This window comes from Corylus avellana, chromosome ca2 (genome assembly GCF_901000735.1).
Source record: "Corylus avellana chromosome ca2, CavTom2PMs-1.0".
In the NCBI taxonomy this organism is placed as follows: domain Eukaryota; kingdom Viridiplantae; phylum Streptophyta; class Magnoliopsida; order Fagales; family Betulaceae; genus Corylus; species Corylus avellana.
In genome coordinates this window covers 35,098,019-35,114,227 of record NC_081542.1, presented here as the reverse complement: position 1 = coordinate 35,114,227, position 16,209 = coordinate 35,098,019, and the positions used below count along the sequence as shown (strand labels likewise).

At 37.2% G+C, this 16,209-nt stretch overlaps 1 protein-coding gene and 1 pseudogene across 4 annotated transcripts; both read right to left on the bottom strand.

The window, feature by feature from the left end:
- Window positions 1-1,693: 1,693 nt before the first annotated feature.
- On the bottom strand, window positions 1,694-6,965 carry LOC132168563 (tryptophan synthase beta chain 2, chloroplastic-like; annotated as a pseudogene).
- On the bottom strand, window positions 6,491-15,759 carry LOC132168562 (FHA domain-containing protein DDL-like). Of its 4 annotated transcripts, XM_059579562.1 has the most exons (10): window positions 14,334-15,759; window positions 12,985-13,013; window positions 11,708-11,774; window positions 11,440-11,497; window positions 11,161-11,253; window positions 10,309-10,423; window positions 10,184-10,231; window positions 10,042-10,087; window positions 9,834-9,904; window positions 7,219-7,349 (listed from the first exon to the last, which is right to left on the bottom strand). In XM_059579562.1, exons 1-10 carry the CDS (start codon window positions 15,273-15,275, stop codon window positions 7,310-7,312), a joined length of 1,509 nt encoding a protein of 502 aa, XP_059435545.1. In that variant the 5' UTR covers window positions 15,276-15,759; the 3' UTR covers window positions 7,219-7,309. The 4 variants fall into 4 exon arrangements, with proteins under 4 accessions (XP_059435544.1, XP_059435542.1, XP_059435545.1 ...); XM_059579561.1 differs by lacking the exons at window positions 9,834-9,904; window positions 10,042-10,087 and adding an exon at window positions 6,491-6,981 and having other exon boundaries at window positions 7,191-7,349; window positions 10,189-10,231; XM_059579559.1 differs by lacking the exons at window positions 9,834-9,904; window positions 10,042-10,087 and having other exon boundaries at window positions 7,092-7,349; window positions 10,189-10,231.
- Between the last annotated feature and the right edge of the window lie 450 nt (window positions 15,760-16,209).

Sequence of the window (16,209 nt, the reverse complement as noted above, 5' to 3'; positions counted from 1 at the left end):
AATGAACTGGAGCTTCCCTTTTATAGGCATTTGGGGATGATTATTACCCGTTGGATTCCAGCCTCGCATCTTTGCTCGCTGCTCAACGTTGATTTAAGATATGGGTTGTTTCGTGATCTTAAGGAATTCAAATATCGAATCGTGTGATCAAATACTATTCGGTGAAGATAATGTTGTGGCAAATCATACGAGCTTGCTTAACAAGTTAGGAATGTTCCATACTCGTTGGCCTGATTATCAAGCTGAGCCGTTTCTCATTTGGGCTTTATGTAAATGGATCTTGTGCAATAGATGGGTAAGGATAGCCTGATGAGCTTTGTGTGGTTGATCCATGACCCAACAATTTCAAATTTATATACTTGTAAAAAAAAAAAAATCTGCAGATTTCAAATCAGTTGCTCCAAAATGTGTATGGTGGGTGATAGATTAGATACTGATATCTTATTTGGACAGAATGCTGGATGCAAAATTCTCCTTGTACTTTCGGGTAACATAGTTTTGACACCAATGATTCACACACGAATTAATATCAAAAGCAAAACCTTTCTTTAGAAGTGGTTGATTCAAAAGAATAAGCAAAAGTTGGAAGAACAAGGAAAATCTCTCTAGAAATCTTTATTCACCAAGATATAATGGCTAGCAAATTACAAAGCCACAATTAGTTTAATGGGACAAGGGGGTTGGTGGTGGATGTTTTGAGTAATTAAAGTAGTTGGGAGGATCCGGATATAAAAAAAGCGTCTTCCTGTCATGTGGCGGCGGCGGCGCAAGTAGCAACCTTTTTTCTTTCCTTGTGGTGGGGCATACTCTCGAGTTGGCCTCCTACCGACAAGCATCGGTAATTTTAAAATGAAGTTACCACCTCTTTTTAACTTTTTCCCTACCCTATGTGTCATGACATCTCATCACTTTTGTTGGGAAAAGACAAAAATACCCGCTTCACTAAAACTAACTGAATATTATCCGGTTCAAGGATCATGTTCCCTTTGTTGGGGCTCCTCACCACTCTTTGTTAGTTGTTGCTCTCTCTCTCTCTCTCTCTCTCTCTCTCTCTCTTTCAATGGGTTGCAATTTATTTTCGTTTTGGACAAAATTTTTCTTCAAATTGAGTTGGACAGAATAAGGACAAATGACACATGTGCATATCATGTGTTTAAAAAATACATGTTATTTTTATAGACTGAGTTAAAAGAAATTCCTCCATTCTAATTTAGAGAAAAACTGTGGTTTGATTTTTGCCTCCCAATAGAGATTGGCTATAGCTAGTGTCCCCCGTTCTAGACTATGAAAATTGCCACATCCATATCTGATGTCCTTTCCCTTCCCCAATATATCCAAGTGGAGCTCTCCTTCAGTCACTTCGGCTTAGTCATTCTCAATATCAATGCAATCTTTCCTGCTATATTCTTTCCCTTGCAGGAAAAGTTTCTCGGAGCAGCCTATCCTTAGCCTGCCCTTTCTTGGCTGCATGCTAAGAAGCCTTTAGGGCAGGCCAGTTATTTGGGCCACCAACTGTGCTTTTTAGAACGTTGTTTTGACTCTACTTGGGTAATTGTTGAGACCCAAAAACATATCCTCGAGCAATCCGCAGCCATTTATTGTGAAAACTACATAGATAAATGATCTGCAACGACATAGCTGTCTAAACCTCCTAACAACATTGTTGTCAAATATAAACTCCACGATGAACTTTTCTTAGAATCCCCTCAATTTATTGAGTACACGTTGAAAAAAAAAACATTCAAAGCAAACTCTACTCCTACGATACAGGTAGTTGTATCTGATGATAACCTTTATTTGTATAAAACTACTAAATAGATAAACATATAATCTCTATGAAGACTAAGTTGGCAGCAATTCTCGCAAGTTCTCTTTAGTAAGTTGGTATCCTTCATAAATTTGTCTCCTATTGCAATCTAATCTCTATTACCGTAACAGTCTCACACGAGACAAACAAAGCTTTTCAAACAGCTCAACCAGCTAAAAGAAAGGGGAAGAAAAAAAAGATAGAGAAGGGGTTCCTTAATTTATTCGAAATGGCAACCGTGGACATCACCATCAAATCTGCAAATGCTGGATAGCTGTTTGGACGTCCTTATCCCCTCTGCCACTGCAATTAAGCACAACCTTAATTCCATTTGGAAGAGTAGAGCACAGCTGTTCCAAATAAGCCAATGCATGGGATGTCTCCAGAGCACAACCTTAAACGCTGTATATACAAAATAAATCAATTTAAAAAAAAAATAATAATAAAAAATAAAAAAAATGAAGCCTAAGAGCAACTTCAACATGGGACAATAGGGAAACTACTGGCATGGCCCAACACCTCCTCAAGTTTATACAATTCCAACAAGACAATTAAGATTATTTTTCAACAGCAGGGGAGAAATTTTGTATAACAATCCGTGCCTTCGGAAATGTATGTAATCCACTGTCTAAACTGTCTTTAACAAATCCAACACCTAAACCATTTTAACAGGTCTTCTGAAAATAACCCATTTATGTAGGAGCCAGATGCAAACAAATTTTTAGCGAGATGTATTTGTCAGATCATCAATTGTAAGTCAAACATGACAAGATTGCTGCAAACTCAACAAGATGAACAGAATAAGATTTTTTTTTTTTTTTTTTTTTTTTTTTGGCAAAAATGCAAAATTAAGATCAACATTTTCAACAGCCGACAAGGTTTCCATCATAACCATGTTCGTTCAACAAATAATCTGTGTTATAAAATAGGGTGGGAAAAAGACATCCAGAAATGCAATATCTTTAATGGTTTTCAAGTTTATCTCAACTTCAAATACATTAGATGGAAGAGGATCAATCATGAGCTAGCTAGAGGACTTTCTTTTGCAAGAAGAACAGAAATGACTGAAGAGCAAATGAATTACGGAAGGGCACAAGAAATTGATGGTCGAATGAAATACGTGATGGTGTATTGGTGGATTCTACATTGATATCAAGCTTCAAACGCTAACAGTAGCAAAAAAAGACATGATGCATTCCCACATCAACGGAGAATGTCATGTATAAAAACATATTCAGTAAACAATTGAAACAAGAATTTTTTTTTATAAGCAAAGATGACATAACTCCCCCCTCCAAAAAAAAAAAAAAAGAATATAACAGAGAGTGTAAAGAAGATGCCATACCTTCCAATGCTTCCTCATCCGTGACGTTGTAATATTCAGCACGTCCTGTATCTTTCAAATAACTATGCTCCTGTCCAACCCCAGGATAATCCAAGCTAAGCCAGAAAGTAAAGATGTAGAATTAGAAAGAATACAATATGAAGCCACACCAAAAGTTATATTGAAAATATCAATTAATTGTCTTACCCTGCACTTTTGGAATGAGGTTCTACTATTTGCCCATCTTCATCCTGTAATAAATAGCTCATAGCTCCATGCAAAACCCCAACTTCCCCTTTTGTCAAAGTGGCAGCATGCTTACCACTGTCCAATCCAAACCCTGCAGCTTCCACACCAATCAACCTATTATCCTTGTCATCAACGAACTCATGGAAGAGTCCCATGGCATTCGAACCTCCACCAACGCGTACTACTAGAATCTCTGGCATCCCTCCCCACTTTTCTAGTGCTTGTTTTCTGGTTTCTTTACCGATCACAGCATGGAACTCTTGAACCATCGTGGGGTACGGGTGTGGCCCAGCAACAGAGCCCAAAGTATAGTGGGTTGCCTCCACGTTAGTTGCCCAGTCCCTGTAATAGCTTCTGAAGTAGCATCTTTCAAGGTGGCTGTTCCAGAATGGACTGCTCTAACCTGGTTCATAATTTAAATATTGGTACGAGCAGTTTTGTATATAACAAAGAAGGATAAATGCACCACAAAAATCCATTTAATCCTTTTTATGGTAAATACTACAAGTACTAATACATCAGGCAGTCTTTCCATCCCAAGAAACTAAAAATGATTTAATGGTGGCATTTTAAAATGAAGCAAGGTAATTAATTTTGTCCCAAATAATAAATTGTATCGTCCAATTGGGAAACATAAGCTACGAAAAGATGTGTACATGCAAAATTAAGAGATTGCTAATTGTTAGCATATGGCAAGCCTTAGTTTTTTTAAGTGAAATATACATGGGGTGAACTAAAAGCTTAAATACCTAAATCCAAAGAAAGGAAAAAAGAAACTAAAACTAGCGTAGACTGGTACTTCCATGCAGCAGGAATTTGTCAATCTAGGCATCAATCTTACTTCGCAGTGTCTGCTTATGAGAAGAGACACAAGTATATTTTAAATGTTTGTCCCTGCTTAGTACATAATAAAAAGTTTGATTCAGAGATGGAAACGGATTAACATTCCTTCACAAATCAAGAGCCAATTAAACAAACCACTATGGATAAGGCTGCCCAGATAAAAAGCATTCCAAAGAGAGACCCAACAAAAGCCTAGAAAACCAATAAGAGACCATTCTAAGATGAATGGTCATGTCAACAACTAATTAAGGGTTATTTGCAGATGATGTTTTCCCTAAAGAGCTTAAATACACATTGGAGTGGTCTATGCATAAATTAGGCAACATCACGCAGAAGGATAAAAACTATGACAAACAAACCTCAGCACCAAGAAGCCGCATTCTGAATACAGTAAGTGATTGCCTCTCCATATCTTGTGCACCGATGTAGATGACACACTGCAAACCAAACCGATCGAGCACAAACTGTGGCTGTCGCAACTCCATGCTGACCAGCTCCGGTTTCAGCAATCATCCGTTTTTTCCCCAACCGCTTGGGGAGCAAAGCTTGGCCAACAGCATTATTGATTTTGTGAGCCCCGGTATGGTTCAGATCTTCCCTCTTAAGACAAATGTGTGGCTCTTCACCATTAGGACACTTATAATGTTCAGTTAGCCGCTCCGCAAAATACAGAGGACTCTCCCTTCCAACATAGTCTTTCAAGATCCCATTCAGTTCTTTCAGCAATATCAAAAAATTTCAGCTCGTAATCAATAACTTCGATACATATACACAAACCCACACACACCTACACACGCTCGAAGAACAAAATTATGGGTCATTTTGATTTCAATACACAAACTTAGTTCTCTTTGTAACACACTATCATCGTCAACAAAATTGCTTTTATTTGAGAAGTTATAGTTCAGTATCAGCGCCTCATTACTCTTATCCCAAGCCATTACTTCCATAACACATCACAACAACACGAAAATCTCATGGAAATGTAGCCTCAGCCAATATAACCATTCTCCGTAAACGGTAACCGAGAAAATGAAGGAAAATTCAAGTAAAGCTATAAATAAGCCTTCAGCACACAGAACATCAATTCCGCATTTGGTTTTGAAACTCATACTTTTCTACCACAATCAAGAAAATCCTCCCAAAACTTTCCACCGAACCAAGCACAACAAATAAACCAATTCGTTGGGTTGAATGTGATTTTGTGTTTGCGGTTCGCTTTTTGCCAATTTCCTTTTCTTTTTTTTTTTTTACTTTTTTTTTTTTGGATTCTGAAAGATCTCTCATCTGTTTCCACTTGACTTGCCAGATAGTTTTAACACTTGACAAGTGGGAAGGATGGGTGTTTTATGTCTCCATCTTGCCTACTTAGATTTATGCATGATTCCACGTGCTTAATAGTTAATATCTTGTCTTGTAAAAAAAAAAAAAAAAATTCTTGTCTTGTCCTGATAAAGATTACCTAATCTTCTTCATGATGAACGGCCGGATGTAAGGACTAATCTTCTTTTCTTGTGATGATGCATATTTCTATTTATCCCCACATCAGTTTGTAAATTACATATCAAGTTAATTAACTTTAAAAAATAATAATAATAATAATTCTAAATTTGGTTGAAAAATATTCTTCAAAATCAGTTTATAAATTTGTCATATGTTTCTTAATCAGGTAAAAAAACACGTTTTTCCAATTGTTCTACTATGGACACATGCCAAGTTTATTGACCAAGTTGGAAAAAATTCATCTAACACAATTTGGAAACAATTTCTGTCCAAATTTTAAATGACATGACAATACATACACTAAGGCTGGGCATCGGTCGGTGTTGGCTGTGGTCGGCATAAAATATAAACCTCAACCACACCAAAGTCGGTAAATTCACCAACTTTACCAACAAACATGTATTTCCGACACCAAGTCAGTTACTGTGTCGGTCGATATAAATTGGTTTGGGCTGGGCCACAATCAATGATGGGCTCGATAAGAAAATCACCAAATAGCAAGAAAAATATTTTTCCTCCACTTTCTCTGCAACCAAACAAGAAGAAAAAGAATTCAAAATCAGAAAATGCCCATCTAAAAAAAAAAAACCTATCTAACCAAACAACCAAACACCACTAGAAGCAAATCACTATCTAAAACATGCTTAGCAAAAAAATACTTCTTTTTCTCCACTTTCTCGGCAACAAAACAGCAAGAAAATAAAATCAAAATCAGATAAAAAAAAAACACAGAGGTGGAGTCATGAGTGAGAGTGAGAAAGAGGCGGAAATGTGATGAGAGATTGAGAGTGAGAGAGAGGCAAAGATGAGAGTGGCAGCTGGCTAGGGTTAGGAGAAATGAGAGAGAGCTTCGTTTGATATATATATATATATATATATATAGGGCTCAAAACAATGTCGTTTTGATTATAAATAAAAATATAAACATAAGCGCCTAGCATGGGGCTCGAACCCACAACCACAAGGCAAAGAGCCTTGCGCTCAACCAACTGAGCTAGACAAGCATCTATGTCTATTTTTGTCAAGGAAATATACTGAATATTAACTAATATTCAAAACGACACCGTTTTGAAAGGCAGTAGAAGCCGAGTTAGTGTCGGTCAAAAACCGACTTTCCCAAAATCCCTTTTGCCTACCGAACCAACAATGTCGGAATAGAAAAATCCGTTCCACCTACCATCCGTCATCTAGTCGGTTACGGTCAATTTCGGTCGGCACACAGTCGGTATGCGGCACGCGGTGAAGTTGGCCAACCCTAACATACACCATTTGTAAAATCTAATATTAGACCATTTGTGAAATGATAGTGATAATGTCTTCTCATGACACAATCAGGAATAAAAGCTAGAGATATTTGAATCCAGATGCCAAAGAAATTGAGGTCGTTGTTTATATAAAGAAGTATGAGTTAAGACATTCAAACTTTCTTTCAGCAACACCGGCAAAAAGATAGTCAAACTCAACTGCATCTACAGAAAATACAGCACAAATCGGCTGCAAATAGTTCCCATCCGTCAAAGAATCAACATGTTCCACACGCTGAAAGGAGGAGGCGGCACATTGGAGGAGCCAACTTCTGCCCATCAAGTGGCGGAGTTCTCGTGCAGTAGTACATACTCTCGGCTACAAAAAGCAATATATAGAAACGAATTAAAATGATGCATCTGAACTGTCGAAAGAAGATCTGAAATAGTGCAATGCATGCTTCACAAGACAAGCAATGAGTAAATCAATTTTCATAGCCACAAATAAGTAGGAAACCCCATGTTTAAGGAAGAATTCTTATTTGAATAAGCATGAGATACACAGTAAGATCATGCAACACACAGGAATATTAGGCAGAAATGCTGAAACTTATTCACCACGAAGCTCAAAACTTTTATCCTGTCTTTACATATTCAGATACCGATCATTCTTGTAACTTCTGTATCAAAAAGTTAAAAGTTTTGAACCAGAAAATAGGACTGAACCTGTCCCAAAAACACTCGATAATGCAGAAGCAAAAAACTAGTTCCAGAGAAGGAGGAATAGTTGAAACAAGATGCACCTTATTGCAAGAAAAACCTGCTTTGTGGTGATCTCAGCAAGAACTCCTTTTGCAGAACTATAAGAATTGCAATCCTTATCTCTTATAAAGGCAATAGGTACATTTTTCTATGCAACAAATGGAAGCTTAGAATTAACATCACAAATCTCCATGGTATCCTATGGCAATAAGATTTTTTTATTTATTTTTTATAATCTCATTGAAAAGTGCATAGAGGCCGAACCCTAATACACATGTAGTATCCTCTGTTCAGTAGAAAAAGAAGAATAAAGGTTCAAAAAGTCTGAAAAAACTATAAATAAAAAAATTTTAAAAATAAAAAAAATAAAAAGCAAACTATTATATGCTATCATCCCTGTGTAAAGGAAGTTGAATATAATCATTTTCAGCTCTGCCACCGAAGTCTCTCTATCTCCAAAGCTTTGTGCATTCCTTTTCTCTCCAAATATACTACATTAAACATAAAAAAGCCAACCACCAAACTTCAAAAATGTTACCACGCCCCACTTGGCCTCCCTAACTCATCAACAACTCTCTCACCCTTTTAGGTAGAACCCAATCCACAACAAAGATATTAAATAGCAAGTACCATAAATCTCTTGCTATTTTACAATGAAGAAAAAGGTGATTGATAGACTCCCCGCTCTTCTTTCACATACAACACCAATCCATCATAATGATGTTCCGCTCCCTCAAGTTATCAAATGTCAATATTTTCCCTAATTCCGCCAATCACACAAAAAACGGCATTCTCAAAGAAGCCTTAACTCTCTAAATACTCTTCCAAGGAAACATAGAACCCATAGATACAAATAAGAAATTCAACTTTTCTTAGGCAACAATGTCCAATATATATTTAGCTTTTTCCAAATATCCTTATTCCTCTGTTGCACACAATTTGACAAAACTCATCCTCCAAGATAATCACACCCATAAAAGTTGTAGGTGAAGGAGATCAGGAGTGAGTTCACTAAATCTAGTCCTAGTCAATAACAACTAAATGAAAAGTGAAACTCATCAATCCCAAGACCCAAGCAAACAAAGCTTGCGTGCTATGAGTTTTAACCATTTTTAACAAGTTTGCTACATATACATTAACTCAAGCGATGAAATAATGTGACTCAGATACACTCATACATCTAGGAGTTGACAAATGATGATTTAAGTTAAAGTCTCCATTTCTTTACTTGCGAGAAACACAACTTTAATGTGTGAGCATAAGAGAGAATGCACTGCATGTAAATGGCAGACATTATTTCACCACTTGAGCATTACTACATGCTTTTGGTTTCAACTCAATTGGGTGTCTCAATTTCAATATCTCTTCCCCATTTTTTCCCCTTTTATTACCATACATTGAAATTTTAAATAATTACACCCACCCAACTACTGTCACGAAAACTCAAATGCAAACCTAAACAAGTTTTGCTAGCTTATAGTAACTTGATAATCTAAAGTAAAACATAGAAACTGCAAACCCACTGCCAAAATTTGGAGGCATTTGCTATCCTCCTTTGGGTTAAAGCTTCAATAGATAACTTGATATTGTTTAAAAGTCTTTGGATAGTTGAGTATAAGATCCTCAATAACCCATATTTAGTTTAGGTGTCAACAAAATATTTCAAAAACCAACATGACATCTAGAAGCATGTGTTACCTCTTCCACCTTGTATATTCTTAGAAGACAATAATTGGTTCCCAGTACTAAATTGGAAAGAATATCAACATTGTTTTCCTTCAACCAGAGCAAAAGAAATCTTTATAGATCATAAATTTGACATGTCAGGTGTCATAGATACCATGAAACAAATCAATAATGCTTTATTTGGCGCATCTTAGAAAGGGGGCAAAAACATATTGCATGTCTAACAAAATATCTCATTTAGAAAAATTTGAATCACTAACTATTACTAACATAGTAAAACAAACTTTCACATTCAATTGCAATTTTAGTTATAAAATTTAATAAAGTACTAATCTGATCTAACATTTGAAAGCATAGTAGCATACTAATTAGTGGCCTACTTACTTATCAAAAAAAAAAAAAATTAGTGGCCTACCTACTATTACCAAACCTAATAGTGTCTTTTTCAAAAAGTTCATAATAACGTTCAGGCTCAATGGCATTATCCTGCAAACACCAAAGAACGAGTTAGACAAAATTGCTAAAAAAAAAAAAATGCAAATTTTAATTTGTTGACACTATTTATAAAATGAACAAATTAATAAACAAAAAATGAAAACAAGATATCAATATGAGCAACTTACATTAATATAAGTTTTATTTGTGCTTCCAAGGTCCATTACGTAAGGCCTACCAAGGTGCAAACAAAAGATCTTAGATATCAAATTGAAGATATCAATATTCTCCCCCCACTTTGTAAAAGTAATCGCAAATTCATTGTCTTACCTTACTTTCTTTGTTAATGTACCATCACCTTCCTCCTTCTCTACTTGTCTAACATCGTATGGAAAAAAATTAAACAATGTTCAAGAACATCAATGACAAAATGAAACTGCTAAACAAAGATTTACCGGAATTGAATGACAGCATGTTGCTTGCTGCAGGATGGGTGGTCCGTTGGAATGTCTGCCACCCTTCTTTCCCTCCCAAAAAGATAACAACTTTGACGGTGTATATAAAGGGGCTCTGTTGATAATATGTACTTTTTAAAACACATATATAGTGCAAGGAACTATTGATCATCACTACTGTTTTCCCACAAACACAAATTAATAATGCAAGAGGAATGAAAAGGGGCAGCTAGCATTAGCTAGTACGGGGCTTAGTACACACACAACAAGAAAAAATCCAGATGGAAACACAAGCTTGCATGGTGTGGAACATCACCAAGCACAAACTTGTCATTGAATAGAAAATAGAAAAAGGTTTTAGGGGAGCATAACTAGAAGTACCAGTCAATTAGTCAATTGAACTAACTTCTTGAGGATAAGAAATTGCCATCAAGCCAGGAAATAACTAAGACAGACTCAATGAAAGTTTAAACCCATTTTTAAGCTGAAGTTAGTGGTATAAAATACACGAGAGTGCTTTCCATATGTAAAAATGACAAAAGGAGAGTTGAAAGTAGATGTTCACTAAAGTAAGAAAATAGAAATAGAAATACTAGTCAATCTTTTTTCTCCATTCCTTTCTTCCCTTCATCAAAACATATCAAAGGAAGAAAATCATCCTTTCACTTCCCCTGCCCCTCAAACAGCCAAGCAAAGTTTAAGGGAATAAGCTGAGAAACCAGCCAGCCAACAAGATGACATGCATTTTTATTTGCAACACACAAATATGAGACATGTATGGTCCAAGAAAGGGAAGCAAGAAAGAGGAGAGATGACTTTCACATATAAGCTCTATAAGACATTAAGACTTGCCATTTAGCACTTCACCACCCTTGAAAACATAAAGCCGCCATCTTATCTCAGGTTTTCGAGCATCTGGGGGTTCAGTGAACAGCAGTGTTATACCTGACAAAGTAACACCCACTTAGCAAAGGAATGAAAAATTCAAAATTCGACAGAAAAACAAAATTTACATCCCCTTGAACAATGAATCAGACAGTCCTACACTACCAAACAAACAAAGGAACTACACTACCAAACAAACAAAGGAACGGGAACAACATATTGAAATCAAGGAAATAGAAATATCACCTCTGACTCTATTGGTTTCTGCAGCAAGCTTTCCAGAGAGCTCAAATGATGGTTTTTGCTGCAATGAAGGTAACAGTGATTAAATAGGATGCATATTCTTTACCCATTCAAAACAACAAAACTTGCACCATGATAATAAAGCTCAAGCTTTAAGGGAATAAACAAGGCCTTTTTTGCCACACAACTTCAATATGTTGGTGCAGATAACCAATAAAAAAACCATGATCTTTGAATAATCAAAAAACACAAATACCAAGCTAAGCATTACCGTTTCCTTTGCTTCCAGAGCCTCCTCAGCAGCCTTCATCTTAGCTATTGAACCATCCTCATTATTCCTGCCCAAGCAGCAGCAACCCCCAATCAAAATCTACATCAAGACTGATCTCAATAATAGCACTGCATTCTCAATCTTGAGAGAGAAAATAATGAAAGAGAAAAAGAAAAAGTTAAACAAAGTAAAGTATATTAACTAACATACATTCAATTTAATTACCACAGCAGGTCCAAATTCAAAATGCATTTTTCTTGTAACTGGAGCAAACTCAGATCCTTGGACTTCAGAGCTGAAGGTTACAACTTTTATTTTCTTTTCCTTTTTTTTTTTTTTTTTTCTGTTACACCAATAAAGTTGTTATTAAGATATCCTTCACAATTTATTTTCCTTTCAAGCCAAATTCTTCAAAATTCTTGTGAAATCTAATTCCTCCTGTTGGTAATGGTTTTTATTTAAATTTTATTGTTTATCAACTAATTTTGCATGTACATGAGGCTTGTCCCCTGTTGGCAGGGGAAAAGAAGCGTCTGAAATCCAGAACCAAGGATGTAACAGTTTTGCATCACACAAACTGAAAAGTTCACATAGAAAGGAGGATCATTGTGCATAATTCTTCTTCATTTCTTGTGCATTTAATAAGTGTCAATTAACGAATCTAAGTAGAGGGAGAAGAAGCCAGTATTCCACTGCAAATTTCACCAATTCCATCACAACATAAACTGATTAAAGCTTACTCAGACAAATTGGGGCCAGATTGGTAGGGCTGCAGCTTTTCAGAATATGAGAAGCTAGCTTTGAAAGCTATCATTCGGCTGCTTCTTAAAAGCCACCTAATTTTTTGCAAAACCGCAACAAAAGTCTACCACCAAACGGCTGCATGGTAGCTTCTGCGATTTAAAATCAGAAGCAATCCCAAAAAAGCCGCACCCAACCAGAGGGGTCCTTGGTAATAACATATTTCTTAAACTGAACTTTCACCGCTCAACATCCACCTTATATATTACAATATGGCTAAAATACCAAAATGCATAGCTAGTTTATGTAACATGACTGACTCTGTTTTTTTATTTTTCTATTCTCACCTGAGAAAAGTAAATTCTATATAACTAGGGATATGTTTTTTTTTTTATGACCGGGAAGCCCTCCAAGGCAGGGCCACTTAGTGTACCCACCATTGTCAAGAAACCCGAGACCCATGCTTCGCACATAACTAGAGATATCTTAATAAATTCCTCATTTAATCTTAAGTTTTGAAGTCATCAGCAGCTTACCACCCTTCAGCTCCTCTTAAATTTGTCACCTGAAAAGATTTGACAATTGAACACAGTCAGGCACTTTTAATAAGCATCAATGCAAGGAGAAACAATAACGACTAAAATGCATCCGTGAACATATGTCCAGAAAACAAGAATCCCAATTTCCAAAGTAATTTGATAATTAAATTTTGTTTTGAGTTATCAACATAGCGGGAAATGCATGCTAAACAAAAAAATTAAATTCACAACTGAGAAGTCAGCTAAAATTAAATCCTTCAAGAACTGATGGATGTCTCACCCTCTGCATGACTCTAATCCAATTCTTTTCTCTTCATACAATATCTTATTAGGGGGAAACAATCACATCATATATCAACCTTAGAACACTAATTTCTTATATCTTGTAGCAGTTGGTGCAAGAGTACAGCACTAGTTAATCCTATGCCAATAGCTGCCATACAAATGGACAACAAAAGCACTTCTTAACTCAACTAAGCAAAGCCTTAAAAATCCAGCGCAATTTCTAACTTGTGGGTAAAAGGTTCAAAGTTCAAAATGCAGCTCTATCAAGTGATATTTAGGAGTGAATTGGAGAAAAAAGTTCCTTCTTTTCACCACCTTGAACAAGATTCTCTTCCCCTTAATTTTTGTGATTCCCTAGCTTTAAATGCAAGCAACCCTTCGTACCAGCATATTAACCGGTTTTTGCAAAATTAAATCAGTTCTAATAATTTCTCCTTGATTTTCCTAAAAAATGGTGTCAAACCTACGATCAAGTCTCCTCCTTAGTCCTCACTCTGAAAAGTTGAATAAAATATAGATGAAAGTGTGCTATTTTCTTAAGACTTAAAATTCTTAAAAATTTGTTGCTATTGTAGAAATGCATGTCCAACATCAATTTAGATAAGCAAAATCACAAATTGAGTAACTAGAATAAAATGTTAACATCAATGGAATGATAGTAATAGCACTAGAGATAATGACCCCAAAGGCGCTTAATTAGGACAGGGAATGGGCTCCAACATCCACTCTCAGGTTATTATATTTTTCACTTTTTTCTTTTCTTTTCTGTTTTCTTGTAAAATACCTTTTCTCACATTAAAATGTCATTAGCTTTCTTCTCCAGCAGTCAGGCATTCTAACCACATTCACTCACTTTTCAACTGAAACCATCATCAGTTTCTTCACAAATGTCTACTGCTTCTTATTCATGAAGCGTAAGTCATTATCTTCAGTTTGATGACTATTGAGGCTAATCCTAGATACGGAAACTCTAATCTGATCTTTCCAGTTTCAACTCATTTTCATTTGAATCACATTTATGACAAAGAAAAGCATTTGAAGGAGTGGATATCACCAGACACCTCGTCACGAGCTCTGGTATCAGCTTCTGGTTGAGGAGATAGAGATCTATGTTTGCTCCTGCACTGATGATCTGATGGAGAAGTAAGCCGCTCATGCCTTGATCTAGAAGATTTCCTATCGTCATCATCCCTACCCGACCTTCTCTCCTTTCTCTCAGCCCCAGTTTCCCAATCAGAACCCCTTTCCCTATGTGTCCCCCTATCACTCCCTCGGCCATTATTATTTTCATGCTCTCTCTCAATTTCTCTCTCAACCTTAGTATCATCTTTCCCAGACCTTCTCTCTTTTCTCTCGCCCCCAGTTTCCCTCTCAAAATCCCTTTCCCTATGTGCCCCCCTATCACTCCCCTTTCCATGATTTTTTTCATGCTCTCTCTCAGTTTCTCTGTCAACCTCATTATCATGCCTCCCCAGCTTTCTCTCTTTTATCTCACCCACAGTTTCCCTCTCTGAACCCCTTTCCCTATGTCTCCCCCTGTCACTACCCTTGCTGTGAATCTTTTCATGCTCTCTCTCAACCTCTCTTACAGTTTGTAGTCTCCTCAACTGCTTTGTTTGGGGAGAAGACGAGCGAGCTCTCTCAGTTTCTCTCTCTTTTTGAGCTTCAGCTTGAGCTCTCCCCAACCTTTTTGTCCTGGGAGAAGGCGACCTAGCTCTCTCAGTTTCTCTCTCTTTTTCAGCTTCAGCTTGAGCTCTCCTCAACCGTTTTGTCCTGTGAGAAGGTGAGTGAGCAGCAGGAGAACTCGACCTCGCATGCCTTGGAGATTTAGCATGAACAGAATGTTTCTCTCTTTCTAGAGATCTAACCTTATGCGAGCTCCTTTGACGGGTGGGTGGTGATCTCTCTCTTCGAGATGGGCTCCTCCTAGACGGACTCCTTCTATGAGGAGACCCCCGACCCCTAACCGGAGATTCTGAATGATTGGATATATTACGCCCCATCCTTGATTCTCAATACGCTGGCAGACCTTTCTCCGATGAAGGAGGATTTCACCAAGGCTTACCGGGAGGATGGGAAGGCGCTGATGGTTCACGGGGGAGTAACAAGGCAGGAAGGTTCTTGCAGGTGGGCATCTATGTTGAGGGTGGACGAAAAGGTGCCATATGGATCCCAGAAGGCCGGAATGGGCAAGGTTGGCGGCGGTTTGCAGGTGAGTTGCGTCTGCTGATTGCAACAAAGGAGAAAGGGCTAGATTCGGTGGATCCTATGGTTCCCTCGTCGGCGGGTTTGTTCACTGGGCGGTCGTTTGCGGATGTGGTAAGGACGCTAAACAGCTGCTCAAGAATAAGGTGTTGCTGGGGGTGAGGGGCAATGTGTCGAAGTTTGCGATTAAGCCTCGTCGATGGAATGAGGAAAGTCGTTGGGAGGCCACCGATGAGGAGGGAGATCAAGATTTTTACGCTCCCGGAGAGGGTAAGAGGGAGCTCAAAGAATTTGGTAGGGAGTGTCAATCCGGTTCGGTTTCTCTTTTTGGCCAAAACCGGAATCGGAACCGGGTTACCTCGGTTCTCAATTTTGTGAAACCGGAATCGGAACCGGGACCCTAGTTAACCGGGGTCCTGGTTACCGGCCGGTTCCGGTTTTACCCAATCCGGTAACCGATTTTTTAAAAAAATTAGTTTTTGATCTTATTTTAGGTATTGGGCCTAAAATAAGCCAATTTTTTTTTCATAAGTTGACCTATTTTTAAAAAAATCTATTAGTTTCTTTGTCTAAATTAAATGAGCTTTGTTGTGATTGTTCCAAATAATTAAAAAATAAACCTAAAAAAGTCCAAAAATCCTAAAAAAATCAATGTTTTTGCCTATTTGAGCCTTAGAAATAAAATTTTAATTTTTTAAAATACCCTAAACCTAAACCTAAGTGTAAAAAATA

Coding starts and splice junctions, on each gene's coding strand:
- LOC132168562 (XM_059579559.1), bottom strand. CDS start 15,275: ATGGGGCGTAATATATCCAATCATTCAGAATCTCCGGTTAGGGGTCGG. Junction 11,254..11,439: donor AGAAACCAATAGAGTCAGAG/GTGATATTTCTA, acceptor TTACTTTGTCAG/GTATAACACTGCTGTTCACT. Junction 10,232..10,308: donor CATGCTGTCATTCAATTCCG/GTAAATCTTTGT, acceptor ATACGATGTTAG/ACAAGTAGAGAAGGAGGAAG.